The sequence below is a fragment of the Sus scrofa genome, chromosome 3 (genome assembly GCF_054392235.1).
Source record: "Sus scrofa isolate SSC_HxYL_T2T_F1_AM1 chromosome 3, Sscrofa_HxYL_maternal_Yorkshire_Landrace_v2.0, whole genome shotgun sequence".
Taxonomy (NCBI): domain Eukaryota; kingdom Metazoa; phylum Chordata; class Mammalia; order Artiodactyla; family Suidae; genus Sus; species Sus scrofa.
The window spans coordinates 107,158,672-107,173,476 of record NC_139385.1 but is presented as its reverse complement, the minus strand read 5'-3'; the positions used below and the strand labels follow the sequence as shown (position 1 = coordinate 107,173,476).

The 14,805-nt window shown below is 37.8% G+C and overlaps 1 protein-coding gene and 1 long non-coding RNA gene across 7 annotated transcripts in view; both read right to left on the bottom strand.

Moving 5' to 3' along the window:
* Window positions 1-14,805, bottom strand: part of LOC146404833 (uncharacterized) — a 1,439,763-nt gene that overhangs the window by 1,218,074 nt on the left and 206,884 nt on the right. The gene's annotated exons all lie outside the window — the stretch shown is intronic.
* The window catches only part of SRBD1 (S1 RNA binding domain 1), a 226,402-nt gene that overhangs the window by 151,575 nt on the left and 60,022 nt on the right, over window positions 1-14,805 (bottom strand). For all 6 annotated transcript variants that reach the window (XM_021087562.2, XM_021087563.2, XM_021087564.2 and 3 more), the window contains exons 11-14: window positions 13,908-14,015; window positions 9,362-9,519; window positions 3,956-4,046; window positions 3,159-3,266 (exon numbers count right to left, since the gene is read on the bottom strand). In XM_021087562.2, the coding sequence (XP_020943221.2) occupies window positions 3,159-3,266; window positions 3,956-4,046; window positions 9,362-9,519; window positions 13,908-14,015 (465 nt within the window). The remainder of the gene's footprint in view (window positions 1-3,158; window positions 3,267-3,955; window positions 4,047-9,361; window positions 9,520-13,907; window positions 14,016-14,805) is intronic.

Sequence of the window (14,805 nt, the reverse complement as noted above, 5' to 3'; positions counted from 1 at the left end):
AGAGCAAATTATTCTAGCATATACTTAAAACAAACGACACATATAATATTGTAGTATTTCTTTTCACAGACGCATCCTATATTAAACACATGGTCATATCATCTGCAAGATGATGAATTTATCAATTCCTTTTCAAGGAATTCTACTTATTTCTACCTTATTTTCTTCTCTTATTTGTGTTATGCAATATCTTTGAAAAGCTATTATATAACAGTAATGATAGTGGATTTTTTTCCTCCTTTACTTTTATTACAGTGCTTCTAGTGTTTCCCTTAAGGTTGATACTGCCTTTTGTCTATTTTTTTTAAAAAATCATTTAAAGGAAATAGTCTTTATTTCTGAGTATTTTGAAAATACTGATTCCTATTTTATTACATTTTAAAAATCAAGAACTAAAGATAACACGTATGCTTTTTGCAGAATTTTGCCATAGAGGTTTTTTCCCTTTTGATCAATATGCTAAATTATAGAAATAGTAGATTTCCTACAATTGAACCATCTCTGCAGTTCTGATTTGAACTTTACTTGTCATAGTGTATTATTCTTTTAATGTACTGTTGGAATCCTTTTGCTAATGTTTTATTATATGCTTTTGAAATCCTCAAATAATGCAAATGTCTAGTCAGAATTTACAATGAGTACCTTAGGAAAATCAGCTGTTCAGTTTCATTTTGTTATCATTCTGCCAGTTCAGCATGCCATTATGAAGAAACCATATTTCTCAGCCATAATTTCTCAAAGTTACATTGCAACCTACATTTAAGTTGAAATTTCTATGCTTTCTCTGGCAGTCATTTTTAACCCTCTGATAATCTGATAGGCATTCCTATAATTCTTTCAGCTACTCGTCCTGAAAAACATTTTCCTGACACATCCACCAGCACATTCCCTCTTATCCATTCCTTCCAGCACCTTTTACCCTGACATACTTGCCATAGGTTAACATACACCGTGACTTATCTTCTGACTTGTAAATCCCATGTACCCTGACACATCCATCCAAATTTTTTTTGCAGTAAATTAATTCTAAATACAAACACAAAAAGAGATAAATACAAAAGAATGTTTTAATATTTAATATGCAAGATAACTGTAATGAAAACAAATATAATTGTAACAAAAACTTCAAAATGTTACTGAAAGCAAAAGTATTCCTCATTTTAAGTGATGAAGGGAAGAGAAGCTCAGAAAGGAAGAGTAACTCTCAAAATTGCATAACTAGTAAATGGAGACAACAAAAGATGAACCCCGCTTTGTCTGGCTCCAAAGCTCAGCCTCTCTCCATTGCCACACATAGCTGACAGTTCAAGAAAGGAAGACTCTATAAGCAAATTCAGATGAAATCTAACAAGTCTTTCAGTATTTAATGTTTTTAATGATTTGAAAGTTCTATTTATAATCGGAGTTCCCGTGGTGGCGCAGTGGTTAACGAATCCGACTAGGAACCATGAGGTTGCGGGTTTGATCCCTGCCCTTGCTCAGTGGGTTAAGGATCCGGCATTGCCATGAGCTGTGGTGTAGGTCGCAGATGCGGCTCGGATCCCGCGTTGTTGTGGCTCTGGCGTAGGCCAGTGGCTACAGCTCCGATTAGACCCCTAGCCTGGGAACCTCCATATGCCGTGGGAGCGGCTCAAGAAATGGCAAAAAGACAAAAAAAAAAAAAAAAAAAAAAAAAAAAAAAAAAAGAATCAGAGAAGTTGCCTGAAATAAACTGAACTGGCTATGCAGGTCCCTCTATTAGGTTCTCAAAAGACTGGATGCATGAGTGCAGTTCCCAGAATTGAGATCCGGAGTGCTTCCCAGACCAACCTGAGCAACCACAGGGAGAAAGAAAAATGCTGAGGCAGATTATTCAATCTGATCCTTTCCTGAACTATGATCCCATGGCACCGATAGTTTGTCTCCGACCTTCTTTCTACTCTCCTTTGGTTGCCCTGAAATGTTTTTCTAACATCCTGATTATACTCTTGGCTCATGGAAAACTGTACTAAATACAAGGCCTATCTCACTTTTGGCCTATCTAACTGGATCCTAGAATTCTTCCTGTGTTGGGTTTTGTTTTTCTTTTTTTTTTTTTTGTCTTTTGTTGTTGTTGTTGTTGTTATTGTTGTCGTTGTTGCTATTTCTTGGGCCGCTCCCGCGGCATATGGAGGTTCCCAGGCTAGGGGTCGAATCGGAGCTGGAGCCACCGGCCTACGCCAGAGCCACAGCAACGCGGGATCCAAGCCGCGTCTGCAACCTACACCACAGCTCACGGCAACGCCGGATCGTTAACCCACTGAGCAAGGGCAGGGACCGAACCCGCAACCTCATGGTTCCTAGTCGGATTCGTTAACCACTGCGCCACGATGGGAACTCCGGGTTTTGTTTTTCTTTTGCTGATCCTGATCACATATTTATCAGTTGACTATACTTAGTTGTGATGTTCCTCAAAAAGCAGTGGGAGATGGCTCTTACTTACTCTTCCCCAGATATCATCCATTATAACTATCTTCTCTCCCAGATTTAAATCCTTTAGGATTTAGCATTCTGCTGCATTTTGGAAAAGGGAAATGTGTCTATTTGAGGTCAAAAAGAAAGTGAGGAAACAGTGTGGATGAAAACAGAACTACTCTAGTTCCAGGTCTAGGACTGCAACTAGAGAAACAGGTCATGCTAATCCAAGTTATGTCCCAGTTAATTGCACACCTATACAAAATGAAAGCATGTGATGAAGAGACAAGAAAGGAACATCAGAAATGCTTTTAATCTGTAATACTTACCTTGGCTCTCAGTTCTGAAGGCCAATGATTCACAGACATCAAAACTTTAGGACAAGGCTAAGTTACCTATAGTCTATAGCTGCTAGCTGTATACAGCATTCTACTCACTAGTCCCTAATTAGCTAGAGCCCTCATGCAATGTACAGCCTGGAAAATCCCATGAATCCAAGTAAGCCCTAACTTGCTGAGTCTGTGGGAGGTTTCAGGATATTGAAACTCAAACTTTTCCACGAGATAGACACTGTAATTGTTCTGCAAAGCTCTTATGAATAGTAAGAGGTGATATAAGGGCAAACAAGGTATGTATCTTAAAAAGAGAAGGGAGAATTCATTACAGAAGAAACTTTAGAAGTTCCTTTGCCTCTCAAAGAAAAGAAACATTCCTAACGGCCTTACCAGTAAACAACATCCAGTGGTGCAAAGTAGTTTTTCATTATCAGGTCAGCAAAGTAAGCTTCTGTTTCCCGGCAGGCAGTTCCATTTCCAATCACCACAGTGCTGCAACTTCAAGGAGAGACAGAATGCGAAAGTGGATGAGGTCAAGGCATGCTTCTAAATCAATCAGGAGATGTACAGAATACACAGACATTATTATATGATGCTCTTAATCTCTCATACAGTCAGGCAACCTCTCCCCTATCTCATAAGGGCAATGCACACTTCCACAGAATAAAAGACATTGTCCCTGCACTTGGTACTATAGGAGGCAGTGGAGAAATGTTTTATGTCACACAATCTCAAGAATAGTCAGGTTTCTTTCCATATAGAAGGAACCAAATTCAGACATGAAGAAGTAAATTCTGGAGCATTCTAAGCCATAATAGAGAATTATGACTGAATTATGTGATATGTTTTCAAATAATTTCTGAAGCTTCTAACCACTCCCACATCCATTCCTCAAATCCATGAAAAAAGCAAAAGAGAGAGAAGGTCCAAACAGAAGATTTAAATGCTCGCTTTTGCTCATAATTACCACTTTTGTTTAGTGAAAGCAGCAGAGGAAAAGAGGAGCATGTCTCCAAAGGCTCCAAATGCAGGGTTCTCCAGCAATTTGCCCCAGCAGTGCTTACATGGTTCCTTCTTTCTCACCAAGGCATTTCCCTTAATCCCTCCCTGGCCCAAATTAGGGACTTCAAGGGTATCTCTGATTGGCTGAGCCACAGAAGTACTCAAAAGGTTATTTATTTTCATACTTGAAATTCAGCAAAAGCCTCTTTATTTTCTCGGCCTCTCGGAAGCCTTGTCCACAATGCAGGTAAACCACATCAGTATGAAGTATCTGACCTTAGAAAAAAATGAAAAAAATTATAAAACATAACCCACCACTGATTTGATGAAGCAAGGTGAAACTGAAAAGAAAACTGGCTCATCTTTTAAAATGCAATCTGAATCAATCATATTCCTTAGATTCTCCCTAACACTCTAAAATTTTGCTATTTCCCAAGTTACCAGGACTCTATTCTGTTGCACAAATCTTTATTAGCTAGATAATATGCCATGATACCTAAAAGAGAAATGACTTTAATAATATTTAATATCAATAAAACTAAAAACTAGTATTTGCTGAATATTTACTATATATCAGAGAATGTTGTAATACTATTCTATTTTTTCCTTTGGGTTGTAGGTGTGTAAATTTCTTTCCCTTAAATAATTTTTTCAGTTGTTTTCTTATAAACCATGGGCTTTTCTCTATTATACTGCATTTCAGCTAGAAATGTTTTAAAATTTGAAACTAACTACCTAAAAAGTAGATATAATAAGCTAAGTGACCAACTTAAGAAGTTGGGAAAAGAACGAAATAAAAACGTAAAAGAAAGTGAAAAGAAGAAAATGATAAAGTTAAAACCAGAAATTAATAAAACAGGAAAAAATATAAAAGAAAGAATCGACAAAATTTAAAGTCATTTGTGGAGTCTCCATCGTGGCGCAGCACAAATCTGACTAGGAACCATGAGGTTGTGGGTTCGATCCCTGGCCTCGCTCAGTGGATTAAGGATTCAGCGTTGCCATGAGCTGTGGTATAGGTCGCAGACGTGTCTTGGATCCCATGTTGCTGTGGCTGTGGTGTAGGCCAGCAGCTGTAGCTCTGATTTGACTCCTAGCCTGGGAACATCCATATGCTGCGGGTGTGGCCCTAAAACGACAAAAAAAAAAAGTCATTTGTTACGAAAAATACATACTTGCAGCAATACCAATCAAGAAAAAGAAAGAAGGCACAAATATAAATTACATTAGAAATGAAAATATATTAAAATATAAAATATATAAAATATATTAGAAATGAAAAGGGGTATGTATAACTAGAGATTCAAAGTTGGTGAAAGACTTAAATATAAGACTCCTGGAGAAGAACATAGGCAAAACATTCTCTGACATCAACCTTGCAAATGTGTTCTCAGGTCCATCTCCCAAAGCAACAGACATAAAAGCAAAAATAAACCAATGGGACCTAATCAAACTGACAAGCTTTTGCACAGCAAAGGAAACCAAAAAGAAAACAAAAAGACAACTTACAGAATGGGAGAAAATAGTTTCAAATGATGCAACTGACAAGGGCCTAATCTCTAAAATATACAAACAACTTATACAACTCAACAGCAAAAAAGCCAACAACCCAATGGAAAAATGGAAAAAAGACCTGAATAGACATTTCTCCCAGGAAGATATACAGATGGCCAATAAGCACTTGAAACAATGCTCAACATCCCTGATTATTAGAGAAATGCAAATCAAAACTACCACGAGATACCACCTCACACCAGTCAGAATGGCCGTCAGTAGTAAGTCCACAAATAACAAATGCTGGGGCGGGGTGTGGAGAAAAGGGAACCCTCCTGCACTGCTGGTGGGAATGTAAGCTGGTACAACCACTATGGAGAACAGTATGGAGGGACCTTAGAAACGATTCATAGAACTACCATATGACCCAGCAATCCCACTCTTGGGCATATATCAGGACAAAATCTTCCTTAAAAGACACATGCACCTGCATGTCCACTGAAGCTCTATTCACAATAGGCAAGACATGGAATCAACCCAAATGTCCAAGGACATATGATTGGATTGGGAAGATGTGGTATATATACACAATGGAATACTACTCAGCCATAAAAAGAACAAAATAATGCCATTTACAGCAACATGGATGCAACTAGAGACTCTCATCTTGAGTGAAGTTAAGTCAGAAAGAGAAAGACAAATATCATATGATATCACTTTTATCTGGAATATAATATACGGCACAAAGGAACCTTTCCACAGAAAAGAAAATCATGGACTTGGAGAATAGACTTGCGGTTGCCAAGAGGGAAGGGGAGGGAGTGGGAGCTTGGGGTAAATAGATGTAGAACGTTGCCTTTGGGATGGATGAGCAATAGGATCCTACTGTGTAGCACTGGGAACTCTGTCTAGTCACTTATGATGGAACATGTAATGTGAGAAAAAAGAACGTATACATGTAAGTGTAACTGGGTCACTATGCTGTACATTAGAAGAAAATACATATATAAATAAATGATAAAAAAAAGAAATGAAAAGGGGTATAACTAGAGATTCAGCACAAATTTAAAAAATACGGAGACATTATTATAAACAACTTTAAGTTAATTTAGATTAAATCATGAAATGGATAAATTTTAGAAGTCTTACCAAAACAAAAAATACATATGTGTGTATGTATGCATGTGCGTATAAAATTTTAAAAAGAACCATCTGATAAGCAATACAGCTATCCTATGGCTTTTTGTCCAATACCTAGCAGTAAAGGACAGCTCAACAGATACAAAAAAAAAAAAAAAACCTGATAAAATATACTTATCATTTATTGTAAAAATGCATAGCATAAAAAGACAAAGCAGCCAGGATAGCAAAATCAAAAACCCTTGATTACACCTATAAAAAAGTATCACTACAAAACTCCAAAGAGGAGGTGTGAACAATGCACCAACAATGACAAGGACCAAAGGCATGGGCATTTCTGTGGGAGGAGGCAGAAAGAAACAATGGAGTATCTCCTGGACCTGAGATTGGAAGAAACACCAAAATGTCAGAAGGTGCTTCCCTGGAAATTAAAACAGGTCTGTTTGAGAACAAGAAGTGAAACTGGAAAAGACCTTTGCATACTCTAATTTATAGATCAGTACAAAGGTTGCACAGTACGTTCAAAAAGGATTGGAGAACTCTGATCTCTGAACTCAAAATGAACAAGTAGACTATTCCTTTCAAGAAAAAAACCCAGAGTGAGAAAAAAAGTACTAAGAATCATATCCACACTGAGCTAGGTTAGGGACAGTATGCGCAAAGGTAGTGGGGGAAGTCTAACTAAAAGGGAAGAAAGCAATAGGAATGCAAATTTCAGAAAGTATAAAGTTATCTCTATACAAATAGATATAACAGTTTTTCTTCCCAATAATTTGGAAAAAATAGAAATGACAGTTCTAGATACATAAAGCACCCTACCCAGTCTTCCATTCTAAAAGTTGATGAAAATGAATTTTATCTAAAACTAAGCAACAGAAAAGAATCACAGTCAAATTTCATATAGAATGACTATTTCTCAAAACAGGAAATAAAAAAGATGAGTATGATGACCTCACAGAACAATGCACCCCAAAACAGAGGAAAAAATGTAATCTAATATATAAGAGAAAACTATCAAAAAAAAAAAGGTTATAGTAAATGAGGATAAAATAAATCAGAATTAGAAAATCTCAGAAATAAGAACTCAGGAATGAATTAAATATGAAAGAAAAGGTTATTCCGGAAATGAGAACCTAAACCAAAGAAAACAAAATAAAAATTTAAAAGATTTAAAAAAATTAAAAGGTGAAGAAATTCACCATAGAATTATAACCTATTTTTTTATAAGTATCAAATGGAAATTCAAAAACTTAGTAACTTAAATAAATAACTCAAAGTTTCCATTGTGACTTGGTGGGTTAAGAACCCGAAGTTTTCTCTGTGAGGTTCAATCCCTGGCCTGGCTCAGTAGGTTAAGGATCTGGTGCTGCCACAAACTGCACCATGGGTCACAGATGTGGCTCAGATTCAGTGTTGCCGTGGCTGTGACACAGGCCACAGCTGAGGCTCCAATTGGACCCCTGGCCCAGGAACCTCCATATGCCACAGGTACAGTCACAAAAAAAAAAAAACCTTCAATGGATGCATTTAATAGTAGATTAGCACAATAGAGGATTAACCTAAAGATAATCAATAGAAAATAAAAGATTGGAAAATAGAAGAGGAAATTGAATGGTCTAATATACATATAATTGGAATTCCAGAAAGAGAAGCTAAAAGTTTCACAAACCTCAAGCAGAATTCATGTGTTCCCTACCCCATGACCAAGAACAAAAACCAACATGCACACGAACAGCAAAGCACATAAGAAAACTTTGGAAAGCTACAAAGAAAAGGCTTAGCACCCAGAGGAAAATATTATTACCTTCAAAGGACCAATAAGATTTTGGGCTGATTTCTCAAGAGAAACTGTAGTAGCCAGAAAAAAAAGAAAAAAGAAAAAAGGAATGTATCTTTAAGTATTGAAGGTAACTGCCAATCTTGAATTCTACACCTAGCAAAAATATTTTTTCAAACCAAAGGCCAATCAGAAACTTTCAGGCATAGAAACTGAGACTACCTGTCACAAGCTGATCCACATTAAAAATAACAGCCTAGCCCGATGGGAGAGGGAGGGAGTGGGAGGGATCGAGAGCTTGGGGTTATCAGACACAACTTAGAATAGATTTACAAGGAGATCCTGCTGAGCAGCATTGAGAACTATGTCTAGATACTCATATTGCAACAGAACAAAGGGTGGGGAAAAAAAAAACATATACATGTAAGGATAACTTGATCCCCTTGCTGTACAGTGGGGAAAAAATAAATTTAAAAAAAGAAAAAAACAAACAAACAAAAAACAGCCTAGACTTCCAAGCAGAAAGAAAATCATCCCTGGAGTTCCCCTTGCGGCTCAGCGGTAATGAAACCAACTAGTACACATAAGGACATGTGTTCGATCCCTGGCCTTACTCTGTGGGTTAAGGATCCGGTGTCGCTGTGAGCTGTGGCATAGGCCGGCAGCTGCAGCTCCTATTCAACCCCTAGCCTAGGAACTTTCATATGCTGCAGGTGTGGCCCTAAAAAGATTTAAAAAAAAAAAAAAAAAAAAAAAGAAGAAAGAAAATGATCTCGTGGAAACCAAGAAGTGCAGAAAGAAATAAAGATAATGGAAAGGGCAAATAGAGAAAAAAAAAATATTGACTGCACAAAACAATAAAGACGTCCTGTGGGGAGCTCCCTGATGGCTTAGTGGGTTAAGGATTCAGTGCTGTCACTGCTGTGGCTCAGGTCACTGTCTTGGCCCGGAAACTTCTGCATGCCACAAAGGAAAGGGCATAAATGATAGTAAATGTTGAGTGTTTGGGTCAACAAACAAGACAAATAGGAAAATTGATTCCGATCCCATATCTCTTTTGATGAGAAACCTATCTTCTAATCCTCGAAAACTAACATTTCGAAATTCGTATGAAATACATGAAGTGGAGTTTATGACCAACCAACCAAATTCTATACAAAAAGCTAAAAGATATGCTTACTGGTAGGAGAAATTATAGCTAATTTGCAACCATGTTTGTAACCAGGATCCACTCCCATCAAGGTGCGCCCTGGGACTGGGCTTGTTAAAAGGAGCTGACGAAGGTTCCTTCCAAACATCATCACTGATTCCTTCTCTGCATCTGATGTTAGTTTGGCTCTTTAGAAACAGAAAAAGAGAAAGAAAAAAAAAGATAAAGTATTCAGTGTTTCATTCATTCAAATTTTCTTTCAGAAAAAGAACAGAATTCATTTTATCCAATTATTCCTTACCAGAGCATTTATTATAACAATTTAAGAGAATAAAACCATATACAAAATTATAATGAGTCTATTTTTGCTAATCTCAGTAATACACGACACCATAAACAATTTGTGGTATCAAACCTGCAGAGCTTGTCATATCTACACTCCTTTTCTAACTGCTCTTCCTTATGTAAAAAACCTATATATCATCTGTGTTTACGAAAGAGCCAGAGTATATAAAGATTTGGACATTATATGGGATGTCAAATTAAAGTTTACCAGCTGATGAAATATATAAACACATGATTAGTAATAAAAGATTAAACCATAAGTAGCCTCCATCAATACTTATATCCTCATCTATATGTATCTATCTCCATGTCACTGTCTCACTCCATTCTATTCCCCACATCGAGCCCCTTGTTTTCTCACAGTGATGTGACATGGCCACAGATACTAATACCAGTCTAGATCCATGTCTCCGATAAATAACTTTCCAATTTTATCCAGAGATGCTATCAAAAGTCTACTTTCAGGAGCTCCCTTTGTGGCTCAGCAGTAATAAATGTGACTGGTATCCACAAGGACGTGGGCGATCCTTAGCTTCACTCAGTGGGTTAAGGATTTGGCCTTGCCATGAGCTGTGGTCTAGGTTGCAGATATCACTTGGATCTGGTGTTGCTGTGGCTGTAGTGTAGGCTGGCAGCTGCAGCTCTGATTCCACCTACAACTTCTAGCCTGGAAACATCCATATGCTGTGGGTACGGCCCTAAAAAGACAAAACCAAAAACAACAACAACAACAACAACAACAAAACAACAGTCTACTTTTGAAATCTTTGATAGGATCAGAAAATATATATGTGTCTATACTGGACTTAAAGGCATTTGGAAACTAAGTTTCGCACCATTCACCTATTTAACAAAAGTTCCTAACATATTCTCTCTCGAGAGTCAAAAGGATTTATAAAAAGTATGTCTTCTCTATTACACCAAGTTAAAAAAAAAAAAAATGCATTGGCTACAAGAAAACTGAGAAACCAGGAGTTCCCACCATGGCTCTGTGGTCCACGCACCCAACTGGCATCCATGAGGACGCAGGTTCGATCCCTAGCCTCGCTCAGTGGGTTAAGGATCCAGAGTTGCCGTGAGCTATGGTATAGGTTGCAGATGAAGCTCAGATTCCAGGTTGCTGTGGCTGTGGTGTAGGCCAGCAGCTACAGATCTGATTCAACCCCTAGCCTGGGAACCTCCGTATGTTGCGGGTGTGGCCTTAAAAAGACAAAAAGAAAAAGAAAAAAGAAAATTGAGATAACAAAAGCAATTCAAAGCACATTGCCTAAGAGCACTGAGCTAGAATTATCTACATACCTGAAGGCACATACAGCTAGCTAACATATGTTTTTCTGGCTTCAGTTTCTTAAGGCTTTTCTCTCATCCTCTCTTAACATTTCACTGTCATTCTCCCTGCATTCACCCAAGCAATATGAAAATATCATTACAGGTATTTCTAAATCTTCGCTTTTAACTTTATTGAGTAAGCATTTGCACTTAATCTTATGTAGGGTACTGGGATCAATGTGAGAACTACAAATCTGAAAAGATCAAATTCCTGCCCTGAAGATCACAGTCTAGTGGAAGAAACAGAAAAATAAACAGATGAGTAAAACACACTGTAGGGATAGCTAAATTAGGAGAACTTTCTAAAAGAGAAGTTTTCTTAGGGGAATCAAGAAAGATCATTAATAGTTAAGCAAATAAAAGTAGGGAGAGTAGATCAAAGGCAACAGAAGCAGCATATGCAAAAGCTCATGGCTCATTATAGAAAAAGCAAGTACTTTCACATGAGAAAGTAACCAAAAAAAATGGCAAGACAAAGGGCTGCAGAGGAAGAAAAAACCAGACTACAAAGGGTCATGTGTGTTCTTCTAAAGAGCTTCCATTTTATCACGGAGACAAAGAAGTCCACTGAAGGATTTTAAGTAGAAATAATTAGTTGGGAATTTTAGGATGGCAACATGGAATACGTATTAGAAAACACAAGTCAGAGGTCTTCTATGACCCTAGTACAGTAATCTGGACAAGAAATGATGATAACCTGAACTAACCATGGACATACTTTCGCTTAGTAAAAATGGAGACAAAAAGGAAACAAAATTCAAGATATAATTAAAGCTGGTATAACAGACAGTACTTGGTGACCAATAACGTAGTCTTAGTGAAAGACGTATGTGCGAAAAATGACACACAGATGAATGATCATGACCATCATGGAAACAAAAATCCAGAAGCGGATTACGAATCTTACATAGTGAACTCCATAAAGTGGCTGCAAAAAAAAGATAGTCTACACGATCTCTTTTAATACACACAGGAATGAATTAACAATGGTTATCTCTGGGTAGTGAAATTATGTGGTTTTTTTGTCCCCTTGCGATTTACTGATTCGTTCAATTTTTCTACATTTGGGCAAATTTCTTTTTAGTTAGAGAATTAAAGTTATTTTCCTTAAAAAAATAAATCGATTGGGGGTTTTCTCCCTCAACTACTGTTCAGGTAATTACAAGTATTTCTATCAAGAGAAACATCTGTAGACAACACCTGCTTATCAACTCAAGGAGAAAAGTAAAATGTATTCTTTCAACTATTTTAGGAAAAGAGATGGAAGGTGCTCTTGCTTGCCACTGCTAATGGAAGTTCGAGAAGAATTATACATTATATCTCACATTAAACTGCATACCTTTTTTTTTTTCCCCCTTTTGTCTGTTGTCTTTTTAGGGCTGCACCAGCGGCAGTGGCATATGGAGAGTCCCAAGCTAGGGGTCTAATTGGAGCTGCAGCCGCTGGCCTACGCCACAGACACAGCAACTCGGGATCTGAGCCACATCTGCAACCTAAACCACAGCTCATAGCAATGCCAGACCCTTAACCCACTGAGCGAGAGAAGGGATCGAACCCGCAACCTCATGGTTCCCAGTCAGATTCATTTCCACTGTGCCATGACACTCCTCAAACTGCATACTTTATATCGCAATGAAATTATTCCACAGGCAGTAAGTAAAACTATTCACATCAAACATATGCAAAAATGTCAAAAGCACCACTGGACATTATATGTGACTTGAGAAAATGAGATAAAATATATAGAGAAAAGGAAATAATTTGAATAATATAATTTTTTTTCTTCATTAAGGACAGAATCCCTTTTTAAAATTTTATGCCTGGCACTCATAAGCAAGCCATGTTACTTCACATAGAATTGAAATGAAACAGGATTCTAAAAGAAACAGAACTGTTACCGGATGCCTGGGCTAAAAAGAATGAGTCAAGAGACGGAATGACTTTGATAAAAGGAAGTTTGACAAAGGTGCTATATGGCCTTTTTAATAGTTACTGTCTACTCCTTACTCTAATCACCTCCAAAGTCAATGGCCAAGTCCAGTAAAAGGAAAACAAATATACATTATAAAGGCTACTATAAATTCTAGTGAGGCTGAAAAGAGGACTAGAAATCTATGGTTTCCAGGTAACCCTTGCTGAAACCTGTAAATAAGTGAGAATGAAGAAAATCCATAGCATATAGGAAGGAGTAGATAAAGGCACGCCTGAATTCTAAAGACTGACTACAAGACAAAGGCTAGAGAGAAGCAGGAAAGAGGGGGTTTGCCTCCCGACAACGCTGTGCACCTTCTCCCCTCAAAAATGATTTGGTACAGCACCTCTTTTGCAGTTCTTTATAACCCTTAGATCTTCTGCTACTCCACTTAGATGGTCACTTTAATAATCTTCTAATATTTGCTCATTATTGCTGATAATTATTCAAACAACACCCATGGGGAGTTAAAAACATATATATTAGCTTTCTCTCAGAGTAATACATCCATCATGTGCTCCACCGATTTCCTTATGCTTTTTTTGGCTCTCTTACCTCAAAAACCACTGCCAACTTATTTCTCCATTAATGTCTTAGTTTGTTTCTCCCTAGCCAAATCTTTCATCAATAAAACCATTTGTTTGGCGTGGTTGTCAAACTGCAAAACCAGTACGGCAGAACTGGAAGGGGTACACATTAAGTGGTCAAGATGTGCAAAGTATACTGTTATTAAGAGCTATGTTTTGTGATCTGTGCATGTGAATGTTTCTACAGGCTGAAATCTAGGCTTAAATTGAAGACTCTGAGATGCTTATTCAGTTCTTTGGATTGGTAAATGGATCAACAAATATTTTACTACATGCTTTAATGGGCCTATTACCACACATAAAAATAAACAGTACACAAAGTTAAATAAGACAAGATGCATACCTGAACTCTCTGCAAAGGAGAGGATAAATAAGGCGTTTAAAGGAATCGTCCAGTGAGCTGTATAAAATCTTCATTAACTCTGGCCTTGCAAAGCCACGTGGTCTCCACCTGCAAAATAGAAAAGCCTATACCAAAACTGATGTAACAAAAAGAAGACCATAAAAGGGCTCCGGGAAGAAGAGAGGAAGTGAAAAAGAAAAGGGGGAAGAAACTTTACTGAAGCCAAAGTAACACAATCTGTGGGGAAAGACTGCGATGTCTGAAAATTATTACCATGACATCTGGAGTTCCTATTTTTAAAAACATGGTAACCATGGTCACACATAAAACTTAAGGAAGGAAAAAACTTTCTTATTCTGGGGACAGTACCCAAGGGATTACTTTACTGGTCCAACTTTTTAAGATATAAGAAAGTCATCAAAAAATGAGTGAACTGGAGTTACCGTCGTGGTGCAGTGGTTAACGAATCTGACTAGGAACCATGAGATTGCGGGTTTGGTCCCTGGCCTTGCTCAGTGGGTTAAAGGAGCCAGCGTTGCTGTGAGCTGTGGTGTAGGTTGCAGATGCGGCTCGGATCCCGCGTTGCTGTGGCTCTGGCGTAGGCCGGCGGCTACAGCTCCGATTAGACCCCTGGCCTGGGAACCTCCATATGCCGTGGGAGCGGCCCTAGAAAAGGCGAAAAGACCAAAAAAAAAACAAAAAAAACAAAAAAAAAACAAAACAAACAAAAAAAAAGAGTAAACCCCTGCTATAGACTAAATTATGTCCCCTAAAATTAATGTGTTGAAGCCCTAACCCTCAAATCAGATGATAATTGGAGATGGGACCTCAGGGAGATAAATAGGTTTAGATGAGGTCATAAGAGTGAGGGCCTCCATGAAAGAATTAGTGTCTCTGG